Raw genomic sequence first — 21,753 nt, 5'->3', positions numbered from 1 at the left:
TAGTGGTAGTACCTCGTGCCCCTTCCAACTCCACCGGATAGGGAGCAAATAGAATATAGAGCATAGAAAAGTAAAACCGAAAAATAAATGAAGATAATCAAAATGTTCATTGAATGGTTAAAGAAAGAAATTAAAAATTTGGGGAATGAATGATAAATAAATAAAAATATATAAGAAGGTTGTGAAAAATCAAATGAAGTTTGAATCACTTGAAAACACACCTTAAGGATAAAATCAGTGCTAAATTGTATTTAAATAAAGGAAATTTTATTTGAAAAGAATTGATTTTGATCCATGACATGCTTGTTATGTTTTGCATATTTTGAATTATGTGTTTTCAATATTCAAATAGCAAAGATCTTTCCTAGATATAACTTGTAATGCTTCATGCCTATAAATTTTGATTGAAACATGTTATTACCAACAACAACATCATTTTGTTTTAATGAATATATTTTGAAAAATAAAAAAAAATTATTTGAATTTGCAAATTAGGCAAAATGGATTGATTCTGACATATCTTTTATCTTGCCTAACATTAGTACATAATATCCTCCAATTTGTACCAAAATTCAATATGAATTACAAAGACTCTGGATGTGCTCTAATGTTCTTGAAATATGTGTCTTCAATCTTAATAATTTAAGATGAGCTACAATGTAGAAGATGCATATCTCAAATTATAATCCTGAAAGGCTCCTTGAAAATTTTTATGAAATTCAGAATCTGATGTTGTATAAAAGCTTAAACTTAATTTAAAAATGCCTCTATCATTATATTTTTGTAACCTTCATTATATGCTTCAATGATTGCATCATTTTGGGGAATAACTCAATATGAATTTCTAGATAAAATTACAGCTTAAGAAAAATAGAATAATTCTGATGCCTTGATTGCTTGCCCTGATACGCATCTGAAACATATCATTTCTTATCTTCAAAGTGTACTAATATTGGTCTGAATGATGTGTCTTTTGATGATCTTGATTGCAAACAAATATTTTTTAATATATGATTTTATTTTGATATTGAAAAGATTTATTGTGCTTCATATATACATTGCTGAAAAACCTTGATTAAGAAATTGAGTTCTATAAATACATATACTTCAATGGTCATCTATATATTTTTTTTCCTCTCCTACATTGTTAAAGACTTTCATCAAAATATATATGTATATATATTATTAAAAGAGTGAATGATCTCAAGTCTAGAAATATTTCAGCTCACTCAAATGATTCTTAAAAGAAAGAAAATGTAAATGCTTTTGAAAGAATTTGAGCTTCAAATGAATCATTTTCTGATTAATATTTCAGTACATTTTCTCAAAGATTAAGAGGAAGCATAACTTGTTCTTAAAAGATTAAAAAGAGTGATTGCTATAAATTTTGAATAACTCTAGATCACTCTACATTCTTGATATCATAAAGTTTCAGTTTTATTCACGTTTATCATTAAAATCTGAAATTCAACAAAAGAAAAGAAAGTTTAAAAGAAAATGCATCTTTTGAGGGGGAGCTTTAAATACTCAATCTCTTTATTGAAAATTATCTTCAAACTCTAAACTCTCAAATGGAATGATTAATTGAGGGGGAGAAAGAAAATTTCAGAGGGAGAGATCATATAGAACTTAATCATGTAAATTCACAACTAAAGATGAGAGAAAGAATACCAAATGTAAAGTGGTATTAAACTCTGTGCTTCATTGAATATCTTTTGAAAGTTGGATTTTCATCTGTACTTAATTGGTAAATCACTTGTTTTGAAAACTAAGTGAAAAGGATTCCATTTGTCTTAGTATTGGAAATTTACTTTGGAATCTACTAATGAGCTCTTATTGGCTTGCACTTTAGCGTTTCAATCATGAGCCAATTCATTTTAATTGATTTTGATGTTATGATCTTTAAAGGAGTAAAAGAAAGTCCTTAAGAGAGCTCTAAAAGAACTTTCAAAGCCTTGAATTTTATGTATCCTACACTACATAAATTCATGTTTTGGTATCTATGCCCCAATACTTTTATTTGGATTTTCATCCGTGCCTTTCTTTGAATATTATTCTTGATACTCCTTGAAATAACTTGAAAAAGATTCCATCTACACTTGATTTCAAAACTATCTTTGGAATCTACATTTAGAGATCACTTCTGGCTTACATTCTAAATATCTCATTCCTAAAGCCAAACACATAGAAATAAGATATCATTTTATTAGGGATCATGTGCAAAATGGAAACATATGAGCATATATGTACTGAAAAACAATTAGCTCACATATTCACAAAACCCTTGAGTTAAGATAGAGTCTGCACGCTAAGGAGGAAATTAGGCATATGTGATCCTTTTTATTGAAGAGATATAAAAGGGAGCAAGCAATCTCATGATACATTCCCCCATTTCTAAAAACCCATGAAACATGAGTCAAACTTGTTATCTATAGATTCCTTACTCATGTATCATTGTCCCATAAAGAGTTTATAAGGATTGGAAGCAAGGAAAACATTTTAGAAGCAAAACGGAAGAGAAAAGAAAAATTCTGCACTTGGGTCAACCCAACCCAGAATAGGGTCGACCCAACGTTGAGTCGACCCAAGAAATTTCTTGAGTCGACCCAACGTCGGGACCCCACTGTTAAAAGGGGGACCCGTGAGCTATCTAGGGCACTGTTTACCCTTTGTCCTCTTCCGAAAATCCTATTTCCCACTCTCAATTAGAGTCTCCCTAGGCTGATCTTAGCATCTATATTTAGAGCCTAGGCTAGAAATCTAGTTCTCGTATGTATCTTGCCTTTTCTCATATATATCTTGCTTTTTCCCTTATGAATCTTGTCTTTCCCTTATATCTTTAAATCTTGATTGTGGAACATTGTACTTTTCATCATTTTGAGCATTAATATATGAAAATGTTCCTATTTTGATCAATGAAGTCTGAAGTTTGTTCTTTATTGCATCTTTTCCCATATATATGTTTTTGATGATAACAAAAAGGGGGAGAAGAGAAGGAAAGAGTATATAAAGGAGAAGAGAAGGAAAGAGTATATAAAAGAGAAGAGAAGGAAAGAGTATATAAAGGGAGAAGAGGAAAGAGTATATAAAGGAGAAGAGAAGGAAAGAGTATATAAAAGAGAAGAGAAGGAAAGAGTATATAAAGGGAGAAGAAAAGAGTATATAAAGGGGGAGACGAAAAGATAGAGTATTCACTCTAAGAAAAGAAAGAGTATTTCATTTGAGAAGAAAGAGTATTACTTTTGTGAGAAAGAGTGAGTAAAGAAGTTATGAAAAGAAAAGAGAAATAAATGGGCAAACAAATTGAAAATCATATAAGAAAGCTTACATATCTAAGGGGGAGCAATTTGTAACAATGAAAATCATCAAATCAAAAATTTCTATCATAATTCAGAATTTGGCACATATAAATTCAGAATTTGGCACGCTCCTTTCTCACCTCGATACATAAGCTGAAACTCTTATTTTATCTCAAATTTTTGAAGTTTCATTGCTAATGAATTATAAATGAAAGGGGGAGCCATTCAAAAAAATCAAATTGGCAAATTTTGAATGATATAGGGGGAGATTTCACTTATATATATGAAAAGCTGAAATTCTGAAATTCAATCCCTTTTATAAACTGATTTTAAAGACAAGTATCAATAGGCTTATACTCTTTATTTTGTAATCATCAAAAAGGGGGAGATTGAGGATGATAGTGTTATTTTGATGATTAACAAGCAATTCTCTAGAGTATGCTATAAGTTAAAATTGATACTTCATTTATAAGTTCATTGCTCTCAGTACATTTGCTTAATTGGAAATATATATATGGTCTTGTTCATTTGGATGAATCTAACCTTGAGAATGCAGCAAAGTGTGGATTGAGTCGACCCATAGGTTGATTGGGTCGACCCCGGCACATCGAGGAATCATCTGGCACACTCCTGCAAAAACAGCACAAATGAACAGTGAGTTGGGTCGACCCAAGGTAAGCAAGAGTCGACCCAACCTCCAAAGAACCTCAAAATGCAAAGGAAGAATGCTCTCTGGATTTACTGAGAGGGTCGACCCAAGAAGAAGTTGAGTCGACCCAAGTAAACCTTGAGTCGACCCAAGGAAAGGTTGAGTCGACCCAAGGCAACAGAAGGCTGAATTTCAAGTTTCTGTATTTTCTGAGAGGGTCGACCCAAGAAATGGTTGAGTCGACCCAAGTAAAGGTTGGGTCGACCCAAGGACAGGTTGAGCCGACCCAAACACGGGCTGAACATAACGGCTAGTTGTGCAGAAATGCTTTTTGGACTCCCAACGGCTATAAACGGCTAGTTTCTTCAATCCAACGGTCAGAAAGGACTATTTGGAGGTTGGAGAAGTATTTAAGAGGGAGTATTCATCAGAGGAAGCAAGCTTTGGGAAAAATACATCAAGTGCATTCAAGAGAGAACCCTAGCAAGACAAGCTTCATCAAGAGCTTCATTCAAGAATCAAAGAAAGGGATTGAGCAGATTCAAAGAGGCATTAAGAGCTCCTTCCCCCATTGAAGAGTGAAGCTTCCTTGACCAAGAAGAGCAAAGCGACTTCAAAGCGATAATTTCTTTCTAACTCTTCTTGTTGTTCATATTGCTTTATATGCTCATCTAGGAGTTTAAATCTTTTCTTTTCATTTGTTTAAACACTTTGTAAAGGTTCGTTGGTAAGCCCGCAAAACCAACAAAGGTTCGTTGGTAAGCCCGCAAAACCAACAAAGGTTTTTGGTGAACCCGGAAAACCAAAGTTGTATAGGTTCGTTGGTGAGCCCGCAAAACCAACAAGGTTCGTTGGTGAGCCCGCAAAACCAACAAAGGTTTTTGGTGAACCCGGAAAACCAAAGTACAAAGGTTCGTTGGTGAGCCCGCAAAACCAACAAAGGTTTTTGGTGAACCCGGAAAACCAAAGTGTATAGGTTCGTTGGTGAGCCCGTAAAACCAACAAAGGTTCTTGGTGAGCCCGGAAAACCAAGTGTATAGGTTCGTTGGTGAGCCCGTAAAACCAACAAGGTTTTTGGATTGTGAGCCCGGAAAATAATCCAACTGTAATCCGCAAGATTATAGTGAATTCCCAAGGGTACGCTTGGGGAGTGGACGTAGGTGCTAAGGAGAGCACCGAACCACTATATATTGGTGTGTTTGCATTGTGTTTGTGCTTTCATTTTCTCTTGCTTTATCTTCTCTTCTTGCATTAGATTAACTCACTTAAATAACCTAAGAGAGCATCCATCGCACTTAATTAAGAAAGTTTTAAAAGTACCAAAAATTTAGAAGAAACCAATTCACCCCCCCTCTTGGATTGTCACCTTGGGCAACAGTCCCTTTACTCTGGTTGTTCCACTTTTACCGACAAGATGCTAGAAAAATAAGCTAGTTATTCCTACGAAAGAATGGCTATTTTGGAAAATTAATTAGAGCTACTTTTTCCACTTGGAAAGAATTTGATATGATGGAGTTGTTTATTCCAAAGTAAACTGGGTTAGAAGTTAACCTATTTACTCTAGGCTAATTTACTCCACAGCCAGGCGCACACTTGAGAAATATAACATGGGAACAATGTCAGTTTCTTGTATATATGTCATTGATATTGCAAGATGCGTACGCACTGTGAATCACGAGTTGGTGTTGTCATGTGATAAGATAAAATTGATCAAAAAATTGGTAAATAAGATTTTAGACTTGATAACTCCAATGTAGTTTTGCCAAAAGCAGGAGACATGATAATGATAACATCTTGATTCACTGGTTTAAAAATTTAAGGGGTAGTATTATGTGTCCTAAGTTTTCATGTATCAGACATGTTGAAACCTAAAATCTGGAACATTAGAACAAAAGTGCAAACCAATTGTGTATTACTTGGGTAGTGTTCGAATTATCCCTCTATTCCCTCTAGTTCACAAAAAGAAAATAATGATATTAATACCAATCATGGCTTTTCCCTTAAAACCGAGAAGACATTTAATCAAAGTGCATATAGGATTTGAATTTGGTGCGCCAAAAGCAATACAACATTAAGAAGACAGTTGAGGGAGAAATGACCATAGAGAAGCTAGTTATCTAGATATGTTTGGTGTTATGGAGTGGCCCAACAACCTATTTGAAATGTTCTGTATCAACAATTTGACATTTAGAGCCAAAGGCGTGGCATATGGTAGGTCAGGCCATATCTGTGTCCAGCCCAATAGGGCTAAGTTACCTATAAAAACAAAAGACGCATCATTAAACATAGCTTAGATCCAAAGCATGTGTCAACCTACCAACCCAAAAGGTAAAGGGCTTCAATAAACAATTTTTTCTACATTCAAGTAAATATTAGTGCATAAAGATCTTTTGTTTAGTTTTCTCTTTTTATTTATATTTATTTATATATAAAGCCATAAAGGCTGGATAAGCAGGTTCATAATCAGCCAGAAGAAAGCTCTACAATTCCTAGGATTACCTTGCCAACTGAAAAAAAAGTCTATATATTATTGGGGTTATGTTGTAGTTAGATATTGTTTCATTGGACAGATTTGTTTTCTGGTAGTCAAGATTTCATGTGGTACATAATGAGTTAATAACGATGTAGTACCATAGAGATCACACCTTCATTAACAATTTGTGGTGGTTCAAGGAGTCACCTTTAACATTTATGGAAGGGATGTATTTTGTTTTATAAAAGCAGTGCGTTTTTGGAGATCTTACTGTAACACCCAGGCCAACTAATAAGGAACTGGGCCTAGTCCACTTGACCGACCCAGGTGTAAGAGTTGGAGTATGGGACGGGAAAAAAAATGATAGAAACTTGTTCGACTTGTAGTAGGAGAAGAAAAAAAAAAGAATAGAGCCATGTTCGACTTGGAGTAGGAAATAGACTCCTCTTCCATCCCGATTTTCTACAGAAGCTACGAAAGCTAGCCTCCAATGACTATTTAAAGACCCTCACACCCCCTTTCGCCTCACTGCCAATAGATTTTGCGAATCACCACCACTAGATTACCATTGGTTCCTTCTCCTTCTCCTCTTGACTTTTAACGGTCTTGGCTCACGATGCTCACCAGCGATTTCAGTTGAGCGCTCGCTACAATTCCAAGAGGAATTGTTGAAATTATTTGGATCTATAGTTTAGTTTTGCTCGCAAGGTAAGTAATGTTCTACTTTTCTAAATTTTTCATTGATATAATACTATTTTTAACATAAAATAAATAGTTAAATCGATTTATACATGGTTTATGAATTTTATGAGATTTTGTTTGAATGAAAAGTAGTCATGTCATTTCAAAATAATATGTTTTAGACTATTATCTATGCCCCAATACTTTTATTTGGATTTTCATCCGTGCCTTTCTTTGAATATTATTCTTGATACTCCTTGAAATAACTTGAAAAAGATTCCATCTACACTTGATTTCAAAACTATCTTTGGAATCTACATTTAGAGATCACTTCTGGCTTACATTCTAAATATCTCATTCCTAAAGCCAAACACATAGAAATAAGATATCATTTTATTAGGGATCATGTGCAAAATGGAAACATATGAGCATATATGTACTGAAAAACAATTAGCTCACATATTCACAAAACCCTTGAGTTAAGATAGAGTCTGCACGCTAAGGAGGAAATTAGGCATATGTGATCCTTTTTATTGAAGAGATATAAAAGGGAGCAAGCAATCTCATGATACATTCCCCCATTTCTAAAAACCCATGAAACATGAGTCAAACTTGTTATCTATAGATTCCTTACTCATGTATCATTGTCCCATAAAGAGTTTATAAGGATTGGAAGCAAGGAAAACATTTTAGAAGCAAAACGGAAGAGAAAAGAAAAATTCTGCACTTGGGTCAACCCAACCCAGAATAGGGTCGACCCAACGTTGAGTCGACCCAAGAAATTTCTTGAGTCGACCCAACGTCGGGACCCCACTGTTAAAAGGGGGACCCGTGAGCTATCTAGGGCACTGTTTACCCTTTGTCCTCTTCCGAAAATCCTATTTCCCACTCTCAATTAGAGTCTCCCTAGGCTGATCTTAGCATCTATATTTAGAGCCTAGGCTAGAAATCTAGTTCTCGTATGTATCTTGCCTTTTCTCATATATATCTTGCTTTTTCCCTTATGAATCTTGTCTTTCCCTTATATCTTTAAATCTTGATTGTGGAACATTGTACTTTTCATCATTTTGAGCATTAATATATGAAAATGTTCCTATTTTGATCAATGAAGTCTGAAGTTTGTTCTTTATTGCATCTTTTCCCATATATATGTTTTTGATGATAACAAAAAGGGGGAGAAGAGAAGGAAAGAGTATATAAAGGAGAAGAGAAGGAAAGAGTATATAAAAGAGAAGAGAAGGAAAGAGTATATAAAGGGAGAAGAGGAAAGAGTATATAAAGGAGAAGAGAAGGAAAGAGTATATAAAAGAGAAGAGAAGGAAAGAGTATATAAAGGGAGAAGAAAAGAGTATATAAAGGGGGAGACGAAAAGATAGAGTATTCACTCTAAGAAAAGAAAGAGTATTTCATTTGAGAAGAAAGAGTATTACTTTTGTGAGAAAGAGTGAGTAAAGAAGTTATGAAAAGAAAAGAGAAATAAATGGGCAAACAAATTGAAAATCATATAAGAAAGCTTACATATCTAAGGGGGAGCAATTTGTAACAATGAAAATCATCAAATCAAAAATTTCTATCATAATTCAGAATTTGGCACATATAAATTCAGAATTTGGCACGCTCCTTTCTCACCTCGATACATAAGCTGAAACTCTTATTTTATCTCAAATTTTTGAAGTTTCATTGCTAATGAATTATAAATGAAAGGGGGAGCCATTCAAAAAAATCAAATTGGCAAATTTTGAATGATATAGGGGGAGATTTCACTTATATATATGAAAAGCTGAAATTCTGAAATTCAATCCCTTTTATAAACTGATTTTAAAGACAAGTATCAATAGGCTTATACTCTTTATTTTGTAATCATCAAAAAGGGGGAGATTGAGGATGATAGTGTTATTTTGATGATTAACAAGCAATTCTCTAGAGTATGCTATAAGTTAAAATTGATACTTCATTTATAAGTTCATTGCTCTCAGTACATTTGCTTAATTGGAAATATATATATGGTCTTGTTCATTTGGATGAATCTAACCTTGAGAATGCAGCAAAGTGTGGATTGAGTCGACCCATAGGTTGATTGGGTCGACCCCGGCACATCGAGGAATCATCTGGCACACTCCTGCAAAAACAGCACAAATGAACAGTGAGTTGGGTCGACCCAAGGTAAGCAAGAGTCGACCCAACCTCCAAAGAACCTCAAAATGCAAAGGAAGAATGCTCTCTGGATTTACTGAGAGGGTCGACCCAAGAAGAAGTTGAGTCGACCCAAGTAAACCTTGAGTCGACCCAAGGAAAGGTTGAGTCGACCCAAGGCAACAGAAGGCTGAATTTCAAGTTTCTGTATTTTCTGAGAGGGTCGACCCAAGAAATGGTTGAGTCGACCCAAGTAAAGGTTGGGTCGACCCAAGGACAGGTTGAGCCGACCCAAACACGGGCTGAACATAACGGCTAGTTGTGCAGAAATGCTTTTTGGACTCCCAACGGCTATAAACGGCTAGTTTCTTCAATCCAACGGTCAGAAAGGACTATTTGGAGGTTGGAGAAGTATTTAAGAGGGAGTATTCATCAGAGGAAGCAAGCTTTGGGAAAAATACATCAAGTGCATTCAAGAGAGAACCCTAGCAAGACAAGCTTCATCAAGAGCTTCATTCAAGAATCAAAGAAAGGGATTGAGCAGATTCAAAGAGGCATTAAGAGCTCCTTCCCCCATTGAAGAGTGAAGCTTCCTTGACCAAGAAGAGCAAAGCGACTTCAAAGCGATAATTTCTTTCTAACTCTTCTTGTTGTTCATATTGCTTTATATGCTCATCTAGGAGTTTAAATCTTTTCTTTTCATTTGTTTAAACACTTTGTAAAGGTTCGTTGGTAAGCCCGCAAAACCAACAAAGGTTCGTTGGTAAGCCCGCAAAACCAACAAAGGTTTTTGGTGAACCCGGAAAACCAAAGTTGTATAGGTTCGTTGGTGAGCCCGCAAAACCAACAAGGTTCGTTGGTGAGCCCGCAAAACCAACAAAGGTTTTTGGTGAACCCGGAAAACCAAAGTACAAAGGTTCGTTGGTGAGCCCGCAAAACCAACAAAGGTTTTTGGTGAACCCGGAAAACCAAAGTGTATAGGTTCGTTGGTGAGCCCGTAAAACCAACAAAGGTTCTTGGTGAGCCCGGAAAACCAAGTGTATAGGTTCGTTGGTGAGCCCGTAAAACCAACAAGGTTTTTGGATTGTGAGCCCGGAAAATAATCCAACTGTAATCCGCAAGATTATAGTGAATTCCCAAGGGTACGCTTGGGGAGTGGACGTAGGTGCTAAGGAGAGCACCGAACCACTATATATTGGTGTGTTTGCATTGTGTTTGTGCTTTCATTTTCTCTTGCTTTATCTTCTCTTCTTGCATTAGATTAACTCACTTAAATAACCTAAGAGAGCATCCATCGCACTTAATTAAGAAAGTTTTAAAAGTACCAAAAATTTAGAAGAAACCAATTCACCCCCCCTCTTGGATTGTCACCTTGGGCAACAGTCCCTTTACTCTGGTTGTTCCACTTTTACCGACAAGATGCTAGAAAAATAAGCTAGTTATTCCTACGAAAGAATGGCTATTTTGGAAAATTAATTAGAGCTACTTTTTCCACTTGGAAAGAATTTGATATGATGGAGTTGTTTATTCCAAAGTAAACTGGGTTAGAAGTTAACCTATTTACTCTAGGCTAATTTACTCCACAGCCAGGCGCACACTTGAGAAATATAACATGGGAACAATGTCAGTTTCTTGTATATATGTCATTGATATTGCAAGATGCGTACGCACTGTGAATCACGAGTTGGTGTTGTCATGTGATAAGATAAAATTGATCAAAAAATTGGTAAATAAGATTTTAGACTTGATAACTCCAATGTAGTTTTGCCAAAAGCAGGAGACATGATAATGATAACATCTTGATTCACTGGTTTAAAAATTTAAGGGGTAGTATTATGTGTCCTAAGTTTTCATGTATCAGACATGTTGAAACCTAAAATCTGGAACATTAGAACAAAAGTGCAAACCAATTGTGTATTACTTGGGTAGTGTTCGAATTATCCCTCTATTCCCTCTAGTTCACAAAAAGAAAATAATGATATTAATACCAATCATGGCTTTTCCCTTAAAACCGAGAAGACATTTAATCAAAGTGCATATAGGATTTGAATTTGGTGCGCCAAAAGCAATACAACATTAAGAAGACAGTTGAGGGAGAAATGACCATAGAGAAGCTAGTTATCTAGATATGTTTGGTGTTATGGAGTGGCCCAACAACCTATTTGAAATGTTCTGTATCAACAATTTGACATTTAGAGCCAAAGGCGTGGCATATGGTAGGTCAGGCCATATCTGTGTCCAGCCCAATAGGGCTAAGTTACCTATAAAAACAAAAGACGCATCATTAAACATAGCTTAGATCCAAAGCATGTGTCAACCTACCAACCCAAAAGGTAAAGGGCTTCAATAAACAATTTTTTCTACATTCAAGTAAATATTAGTGCATAAAGATCTTTTGTTTAGTTTTCTCTTTTTATTTATATTTATTTATATATAAAGCCATAAAGGCTGGATAAGCAGGTTCATAATCAGCCAGAAGAAAGCTCTACAATTCCTAGGATTACCTTGCCAACTGAAAAAAAAGTCTATATATTATTGGGGTTATGTTGTAGTTAGATATTGTTTCATTGGACAGATTTGTTTTCTGGTAGTCAAGATTTCATGTGGTACATAATGAGTTAATAACGATGTAGTACCATAGAGATCACACCTTCATTAACAATTTGTGGTGGTTCAAGGAGTCACCTTTAACATTTATGGAAGGGATGTATTTTGTTTTATAAAAGCAGTGCGTTTTTGGAGATCTTACTGTAACACCCAGGCCAACTAATAAGGAACTGGGCCTAGTCCACTTGACCGACCCAGGTGTAAGAGTTGGAGTATGGGACGGGAAAAAAAATGATAGAAACTTGTTCGACTTGTAGTAGGAGAAGAAAAAAAAAAGAATAGAGCCATGTTCGACTTGGAGTAGGAAATAGACTCCTCTTCCATCCCGATTTTCTACAGAAGCTACGAAAGCTAGCCTCCAATGACTATTTAAAGACCCTCACACCCCCTTTCGCCTCACTGCCAATAGATTTTGCGAATCACCACCACTAGATTACCATTGGTTCCTTCTCCTTCTCCTCTTGACTTTTAACGGTCTTGGCTCACGATGCTCACCAGCGATTTCAGTTGAGCGCTCGCTACAATTCCAAGAGGAATTGTTGAAATTATTTGGATCTATAGTTTAGTTTTGCTCGCAAGGTAAGTAATGTTCTACTTTTCTAAATTTTTCATTGATATAATACTATTTTTAACATAAAATAAATAGTTAAATCGATTTATACATGGTTTATGAATTTTATGAGATTTTGTTTGAATGAAAAGTAGTCATGTCATTTCAAAATAATATGTTTTAGACTATTATATTATTTATTGATCTTACATCATATATGCATATTTTGGTTGGAATTTGGACTACATGTTATTCTAAAAAAAAAGAATAATGATATGTATCAAATTTGAACTTTCGATCTGACTATATTTTGGACCCTACCAATTAGGGGTTATGCATTAGCACTTTGATTATTGTTGAGCTCATTGATTCTGGTTCTGGCCCCACCACAAGATATAAATGTGGTATTCTGGCCCACTTCACATAATATAAGTACGGTATTCTGGCTAACTCTGCAAGGTATAAGTGCAATTCTGTTTCTGGCCTAGCCACAAGGTATAAGTGTAGCCACAGTCAAAGGCTATTAGGTTAAATATGATTTATTTCGAATCAGATTTATGATTACGTATATGAATATTTGAAAGGTAAGAAGAGTTTTAATGGATTTGTGTTTTAAAGCAGAATTGGTTGTCTTTACATTGATTGTGGTAATTTGTGTTTCACTGTTGTATCTTATGAAATTGCATGAATTATCTAGTTAATGTATTCATTACTTACTGGATTGTCAAGCTCATTATTTTATATCTTACTGTTTTTACAGATTTGAGAACTAACATAGCATAGGATTATGATTGGGAGAGTGACTAGAGGCTAAATTTGATATCTTTAATTTAGACCAGGATTTGACTAAAGTTTGATGGAAGATTTTTTGCTCTGCAAGGTATAAGTGCAATTCTGTTTCTGGCCTAGCCACAAGGTATAAGTGTAGCCATAGTCAAAGGCTATTAGGTTAAATATGATTTCTTTTGAATCGAATTTATGATTACGTATATGAATATTTGAAAGGTAAGAGTTTTAATTAATTTGTGTTTTAAAGCAAAATTGGTTGTCTTTACATTGATTGTGGTAATTTGTGTTTCACTATTGTATCTTATGAAATTGCATGAATTATCTAGTTAAGGTATTCATTACTTACTGGATTGTCAAGCTCATTATTCTATATCTTACTGTTTTTACAGATTTGAGAACTAACATAACATAGGATTATGATTGGGAGAGTGACTAGAGGCTAAATTTGATATCTTTAATTTAGACCAGGATTTGACTAAAGTTTGATGTAAGGTTTTTTGAATATTGTTGGTTCTATGAGATATTAAAATTTGATTCTAGATATTTAAACTAAAATTTGAACATTGATTCTTTAAATTTATTCCAGTGCTTGTTTATGATATAATGTTGAAATACCTTGCATGCTTGTGGGAAGAGTTCCCTATGAGTATGCGGCAGTTGTCACAATCTCTGGCTCGTGATCTCAGGTCGGGGGCGTGACACTTACCTAGTATTTTAATAACTAACATTTTGGCAAATAGTATTTAGCAACCCTTTTGAAATATTTAAGAGATCTATCAATTGTTTATTTATGTTTTCTCCTATCTCTGGCTCTCATGTCCAATAATTCTAAGTGGCATTTCCTCTTTATTTTTTTGCACATTCTCATGCCCACTCCTTGGCCTTTTCTCACCATAAGATCTTTACGAGGAGTTTTTTTTATTTATTTAAATATTAGTTCAGACCTCTTTCTTCCACTTTTATTCCCTTTCACTAGTCTCAACATTGCACCAAATGACTAATGAGCCATTGGAATGATCTTCCTAGTGTGCTGAGTAATATAATAATGGATAATTAGTTTAAGAAGAGAAGAAATGAAGGACTAGGTTTGATAAAATGTGCAAAATGCTCATCAAGATTGTAGCTCAGGGTATGTATATATAATAGTGGATCATCATGGTTAGAGTACCACCAAGAAGAAACAAAACAATATCCTAGACCGATGCTGCATATGTACAGACATAGTTATGAGTTGCTGCTTCATAACAAGTAATCAAAATTTCATGCAAAGGGCCGAGGCCACAAGCAAATTTCTTCAGTTTTTAACTTGAGGTGCAGTTAACTTAAAATATATTTTGAAAGCTAGCCAATATACATTTACAACACCAACAACCATATGAGTATACCACTATTTAAAAGGTGCACATGTATGCAAATATACGTGTACAGTACAAATGCATATTTACAATAACAGATGGCTAAAATCACAGCACACATACAAAATAGAGGCTATTCTACTAAATATATAAATTGAACAAGAACAAAGAATGTTTGGAACATGATGAGAACATATGATCAACTACTCTTCATTGAAGAATTGACATACACAATAGATGAATGAAAATATTTGACATGGGTGTGCTAAGGATGACGGACAGTGGAAATGCACAGACTTGATACGTAATATAATGCTTTAATTTATATTCATTTCTTACTGAATCAATCAATATGGGCAAGAAAATGAAAAGAGTGCGAAAGGACTGATAGAAAGTTAACAATAAGAAAAAAGCATCCTTTAGAAAATGACGTTGAGATTCTGAGAAAAAAGTTGGTTGTAAAGACCTGAATGTATATATCAATTTCTGCTACAGTTGGTCGATACCCTCCTCCCCATCTTCCTAAGATCCACCGTCGAACTTTTTCCTGAAAGTACCAACTTAAAATTAGCACATAGTGACAAAGACAGAGATTAACCATTATCATTAAAAACAAAGACAATTGCAAAGCTAAAATAGGTTCTGAAGTCATAAAATCTTTGAAAGAATAATGTACCCGTAACCAAAAAAAAAAACTGATGTAACACATGAACACCTATATGAAACAGTAATAACATGAACAACCTGAGGGGTTGTGCAACAGTAATATTTCGCCAATTGAAAGATCAAAAATTAGAAGGGAAAGGAAAGGGAGAAAGAAATACTGCTATTGTTGTATAGGTTGAAGATTCATATAAATTCTTGAATTGAATTTTTGGAGCACGTCATCAAAATTCAATCTTCTAGTCCCTTTTCACAAAAGGAGTTTTAGTGTATCCATTCACTACTCGGAATCTAATACTAGTTTTCAATTCCAAAGAAAAGATAAACCATTGTAATTGAATCCTCTCGATTGTTCTTAAATAATAAAACTATTTTAGAAGTTTGTAGTTGTCAACAAATATCACTCTATTCGAAAGTAGTCTGCTACTTGTAAGAATTCTAGTTTAAGAAGCAAATGTTGGAATTTGAAAAGTTCAATAATCCGATGAATTCACTAGAGCAGTAAACCGAAAAATACACTAATAATAAGCTATTGCCCTTTATATTCTGTAAAATACAAGTCTATGGTATGATAAATAAGTATATGAAATCCAATTATCCGTGGAAAAAAAAAAATCTACATGAGGTGCATCACTTTAACATCCCCTATTCCTCAAAATCATGGCAGATCATACACCAAGAGTTTACGCACAAAAGCTTGTTACAATTTGAGTCTAATCCAGGCAGAATATTCTGTATTCTCTTTGAGGGCAACTCAAATTGTAACAAGCAACTTATGTGTCCACCATAAATCCTAATAAGAGTTTACCCAATATAATTCTAATAAGAGTCTGCATAAAAATATGAGCCTGCATAGAAATAAGATACTGAAGTCCTCAAAAAATTCTAATTCTATAGTCCACGAAATTCTATTCCTAGAGTCCACATGAAAATAAAATTCCCTTATTCTCAAATAAAATAAAATTTTCTAATTTCTATATTTGAACCTAATAGAAGTGTGCCTAGATTTCTTATATATGGACGGTCTTCCATCATGAGGTTATGTGATATATAATTCACAGTGGAGTGGCAGATTAAGTAGTAACCAATCTCCATCTGCTATAGGAGTTGATAAAATTTTAGATAGTATACCTGAATGATATTCCAGTTAACATTTGTTAAGAGATCAAGCAACAGAAGTGACAATGAAGCCAAACAAACTTTGTGGAGAAATGAGATATTGCATATCCATTTTACATAACATTGCCAACTCATGCCCCATTAACTTAAACTTTTGGATCAAGTGTTAGTTAGCAATCTAGCCTCAGCACTAAAGTGAAAGATTATATCTTTTTTTTTGTCCCTTCTATAAGATGAGGAATCCCCATGAAAACACAAACATATTACAATGTCTACCCCTAGGATTGCCGATGCATTTAGCATATATATAAGCATGAAGCTCTAGCAAGGAGGAAGTAAATAGGATTTGGTGAGTTATAAAGGATTGTTTGACTGAAATAAGGATGGATGATGGTAAAACATATTATAAACATGGAGCAGAAGAACAATATCAGTATGGGGAAATGAGGTGAAGAGAAAATATTCATGATTGCTCTTTTGAGCCCATAAATAGCACATTAAAAGTGGTAAGCAACAATTAGATCACTAAATAGATTAGGATAATCATTCCTGTGAAGCAGAAAAAATCACATTACAATTAATGGAAACACTTGCAAGAAGTTATGAGCAATTAGATGAGACTAATAGCATTCAGACAACACATTAGGCAAGTTTTATCTGGTAGACCAACTTGGATCATTCAGGTATGAATTTTTATAATTTGGTAATTTCTAGAGGTTCCAAAATAAAAAAAATTTAAAGCAATGCATAATATAACTTGTAATCCAGCTAGAATCCTAAAACAATAAGAGGCACAACACACAAGCTTATGATTATGAGGATGAGCAGCAGGATAAATCCCAGGCCCAACAATTAAGATCTTTAATTAAAAGACATGAAGAGACCAATGATCCATAAGTTTGAGATGTCAAATAATTATACAATACATTCCCAAGCAACATGTAGCTTGTGTACACAGTGCTAACATAAAAGCCAAAAAAGGACTACTTAGAAGATAAGCAGGAGTAGTGGGGTAACAAGAATGGAAACTACAGGATCTGAAGTCACTGTTACAAATGACTCTATGACACGAGTTGGATTGCAAGGAGTAGTGGGGTAACAAGAATGGAAACTACAGGATCTCAAGTCACTGTTACAAATGACTCTATGACACGAGTTGGATTGCAAAGAATTGCGATATTTAAGGATGATAGTTTATACAAAAAGTAACTTCTACAGAATAAGTGTATTGCATTAATAACCCATGTGTTAGAAATTGATACCAAAAAAAAACATGAAGATGCATAAAGGAACTTGGTGTTTTCTGCACAAGTAAACAGATGGTCAACTAGTTTAAACTCTTGCATTTTTAGCAAAAACTACTTGTATCTCATTCTACTGCACACATGCAGTTTATATATGCTTGAGAGCTCACAAGTTTATGGCTTTATCTGCATACAGAAAGGTTGTTGATTAAATTTTATACTTGAGTTGCGACCACAGAATCGAACCAAAGATATATAGAAGAGAAAGGTGTTGGACGAAGAGAAAGATTTAACTGTCAATATATGTAGCTCTCTGTTTACCATCCTTCATCTAAGTTATATATGTAGGATTTAAGAAGGCCAGTGTCACTGGTCAAAAAGTAGAGAAGGCAGTTTAGATACCTAACTTCAAGTTGTGACGTAAAATATCAATATATGAATTTGTAATCTACAGAGAAAGAAGCAGATAAAGAATCTTATCTTAATATATTAGACAAAGGTCCTCACATATTAAGAATGAAACAGAGTTGCACAGCCAGGGGATCTGTTAAGAAAAGGAAGGTGGCACTAAGAGATTTACAAGCCTTACAACTGGAATAGTTAGCAGGAAAAATACCTACATATATATATATATATATATATATATATATATATATATATATATATATATATATATATATACACACATATATGTATATTATATATGCACACAAACACACACATATATATAACCTTAGATCATAAAGAGCATAAAGTGAACTACATATTATCTCTATGTCAAAGAAGAGATTTTTCCTCAAAGAGAACAGGCCTAAATCATCTATGAGGAGAGATGAAACGACATGATATATTAATTGACCTAGCCATGCCAAACAGCATATTGCCTGTTATCAAGGATTTTAGTGATGTGCTTAAATGTTTTTTTTCAATTTAAAAATCAGGATTTCCTGTTATCAAGACTATCATTGCCTAAATTATCGAATCAAGTTACCTGGCCCTTCTTTTTGTATCTTTTTTTTATAAAATGCATTCCTTCCAGTGAAGTGGCCTGAAATTGTTTGTTTTGTAGTGTCATAGAACATTTATCTTTTCTATTAGAGGCATGGCACACTTATTGCCTTAATTAAAGTTGCTGCAAGCCATATATTCCATTTTTTTATTAGGCTTAATATTGTTATGGGTTCTGTACTGTCTTAGAGGTAACATTATAACTGCATAAACTGAAAACCTAAGTGGACAACCATGTAGTCATTTTTTTGAAAGAAGAAGAAGAAGAAGAAAGAGGAGGTGGAAGGCCCGGCTGAATACTGGAGTAAGGGCAGGATTGAACCCAATTCTCCAATATCAATACAAGAGAATTCACCAACCTGGCTAGTTGGCATTATCAGCAACCATGTACTTAGTTATCTTTTCATTTGGTAAAGTTTCATGTGCTAAAAAGGCGTCCCAATGCAAGAGGCTCTCACCACTACGGGGCTGAGGAGGGTCAGATGTACACAGACTTACCCCCACATATAGAGAGACTATTTTTATGTTTCGAACCCATAACACCCAGGTTAGAATGGAAGAGTCTTACCACTGTTCCTAGACCTGCCCTCTAAAGTTTAACGTGCTCCACTCTACATTTTTACAATGCCTAAATTGAACAAAATTCATTGCATAAGAAAGTAAGTTCTTGGAAAGTTTTTGCAGATTCAGAGAAGAAGATAAGGTAAGTATTGGTTTCACATAAAGGCAAAGTCTAAGAAATTAATATTGTAGAATCAGGTAGTAAATCATAACTATAAAACATGCTTCAAGTCATATGCTTATGCACATGCATTCATAGTCATGGAAACACATACAAATATCTCCGTGTAGTATAATATGCATGATTTCCAGAAAAACCTTCTAAATTCTGAAAACGTTCTAAATTCTATGTAGTACAATGCACATGCACACATACATATATATCTGGAAATTACAGTACATGAAAATTTCTTGGCACTCCTTGAAGTCTAGGTTGATTTATATAATCATAAACTGACCACAGACAAAATTTTGTTCCACATATTCTCTCATTCTATGGTATGCTACTTCGTGGACAAGTCAGCAATGAAAGTATTTCAATAAACTTCCAGTAGAAATAGGTTGCAAATGTCTGAACATGCATACAGTATTAAAATAAATTAATGCCTTGGCTCCACCTCAAACTCATGCAGATCTTTGCATAAGCATATCATTTATAGTAAAGGTATGCTGAACCGGCCCGTACCGGCCGGTTCAGCACATACCGTACTGGTACCACGGCCAACCAGTACGGTTCGGCTGTAGAAAATGGTTTCGGCCCCTATAGGGCCGGAACCGACCAGTTCCTGTTACATACTGGTGCGAACCAGTCCGATTCGCACTGGTACCACCTAGTACCGGCGCGGGGAAGAAGAAAGAAGAAGAAGAAGAAGAACAGAAAAAAGAGGAAGAAAGAGGAAGAAAGAAGAGGATGAAGAAGAGAAAGAGAAGAGAAGAAGAGAAAGAGGAGACTTACCGATACTAGGCCTCATCGGGGTGATCCTCATCGGGGCGATCCTCGTGGGCGCTTGCTCGTGGGAGAAGAGTGGAGGAGAGAGGAGAAGAAATGAGGAGGCTCGAAAAGAAGGAAGGAAATCCTGCACGGAAAATGCATTGCGCGGTTGCGGTTTTAAGTGGAGAAACGAGGAAAACGCGCAGAAATGCATTTCGCGCGCGTAGGGCTGCTCTCCCGCCCAATCCAGTTCGGTTCGATACGGTACCAGTACCGTACCAGTACCGATGCCCACCGGCATGTTGGTATGGTCAGTACGGCGGACCTTAATTTATACTCACTTTTCTCATACTTTCTATCCCTTTAAAAAGTTCACTTTGTTGCCATATTTAGCAATTGTAATCCTGTAAAATATGCTGCTATTTGCTTTTGGGAAAATAAAAAAGATGCCGTTATTTTATCTGTTCTTAATTTCACTTGCCAAATAGGAAGACAAATATGACACCATAATGGGAAATTTAAGTATACATCAAAAGAAAAGGGAGTTTTGGCAGCATGCAGATTAATAAATAGCAACAGAAAAGCTTACCATTTTTCCCATAACGCTCCAACATAATTGTTGTGAAACATTTCCTCATAGTCATTTCACAGAGATATGAAGGTATAGTAATAAAAATTAAGTTTTCCTCTTTTTTATGACATGTGGTCTAATACAAGCAGCGAGTGTTTTCCCTTACCAAAGGCATAAGATGATCAGGAAAGTTCCTTGATCAATTTAAGAACTGGGGTTCTTCTAAAATTTGTTGTCTAACTAGAGATCCTATCGTACTCTCTAATATTCTTCGCATGAAATTCTTGAATATCAACTATAATTCTTCATAATATTGGAGAACTTTTATGAGGTTACTCTATGACCTCTCTTTTCTGGCTATTAGACATAATCCAGTCCTTTTGTACCATCATTTTCATCCATGCTGAGGGATGTTTAAATGCACCAAAGTACTATACCTTGATAGCATGCTAGGATATCAGATTTCTCAGATTTCTAGCATGGAAATAACTGGCAGCTTAAGTTATGGGTTTGACAATGAAGCGAAGGGTAGGATAAACAGCAAATCATAACTATAAGATATTCAACAATCTCTAACTAAAAAATATTATATTGCAATTCTCATTTTGAGACGAAGTACCAAGTCTTGAAGTCATGGTACCAGCACCGATACTGATATCTTACCCATGGTTTGCGGAACTGTGCCGAACTAGCCGGTTCGGAGCATACCGAACCGGATCGGTCGGTTACCAGTATGGTTCCTTACATCAGTTTGAAATGAAGAGAGAGGGAGACGGAGAGAGAGGAAGAGAGATAGGGATGGAGGGAGAGAGGGCAAGGCAAGGAAAGAGAGGGAGAGGGAGGGGGAGAGAGAAATGTTGAGAGAGAAGGAGAGAGAGCTCGGAAGAGGAGAGGGCTAGAAAGCCCTGTCATTTCGTTTCAAAACAAGGATCCCCTATTTCAAAATGAAACAAGGGATCATACTTATTTTTTGCCGATTTTGAACTGAAGTCAACAAACCATTTGCCGACTTCAATTCAAAAAATCAAAAAAAAATAATGTTCGCCCAGCATGGTATAGTATGGACCGTACAGTACGGACCCATACTGTACCGTGCCGATCGCTCACTAATATGGGTTCT

General features: G+C 35.1%; 1 protein-coding gene and 1 long non-coding RNA gene across 5 annotated transcripts in view; one reads left to right on the top strand and one right to left on the bottom strand.

Moving 5' to 3' along the window:
• LOC103722457 (uncharacterized) overlaps positions 1-21,753 on the bottom strand; it is a 48,395-nt gene that overhangs the window by 9,106 nt on the left and 17,536 nt on the right. For 2 of the 4 annotated variants that reach the window (XM_039131813.3, XM_008813023.5), the window contains exon 2: positions 15,003-15,083. In XM_039131813.3, the coding sequence (XP_038987741.3) occupies positions 15,003-15,083 (81 nt within the window). Of the gene's footprint in view, positions 1-15,002; positions 15,084-20,086; positions 21,478-21,753 lie in introns of those variants that run through there. The other 2 variants (XR_016398991.1, XR_003388604.4) reach the window with 2 other exon arrangements.
• On the top strand, positions 1,142-15,007 carry LOC149750916 (uncharacterized). Its single transcript, XR_016398992.1, has 3 exons — positions 1,142-4,794; positions 4,956-10,086; positions 10,248-15,007. It is a non-coding gene; the product is annotated as an uncharacterized LOC149750916 (long non-coding RNA).

Source organism: Phoenix dactylifera, chromosome 18, assembly GCF_051530095.1.
Source record: "Phoenix dactylifera cultivar Ajwa chromosome 18, Ajwa_hap1_PhDact_Kaust_v1.1, whole genome shotgun sequence".
Taxonomy (NCBI): Eukaryota; Viridiplantae; Streptophyta; class Magnoliopsida; order Arecales; family Arecaceae; genus Phoenix; species Phoenix dactylifera.
Note: the sequence above shows the minus strand (reverse complement) of the source record. Positions and strands in the feature narration are given on the sequence as shown.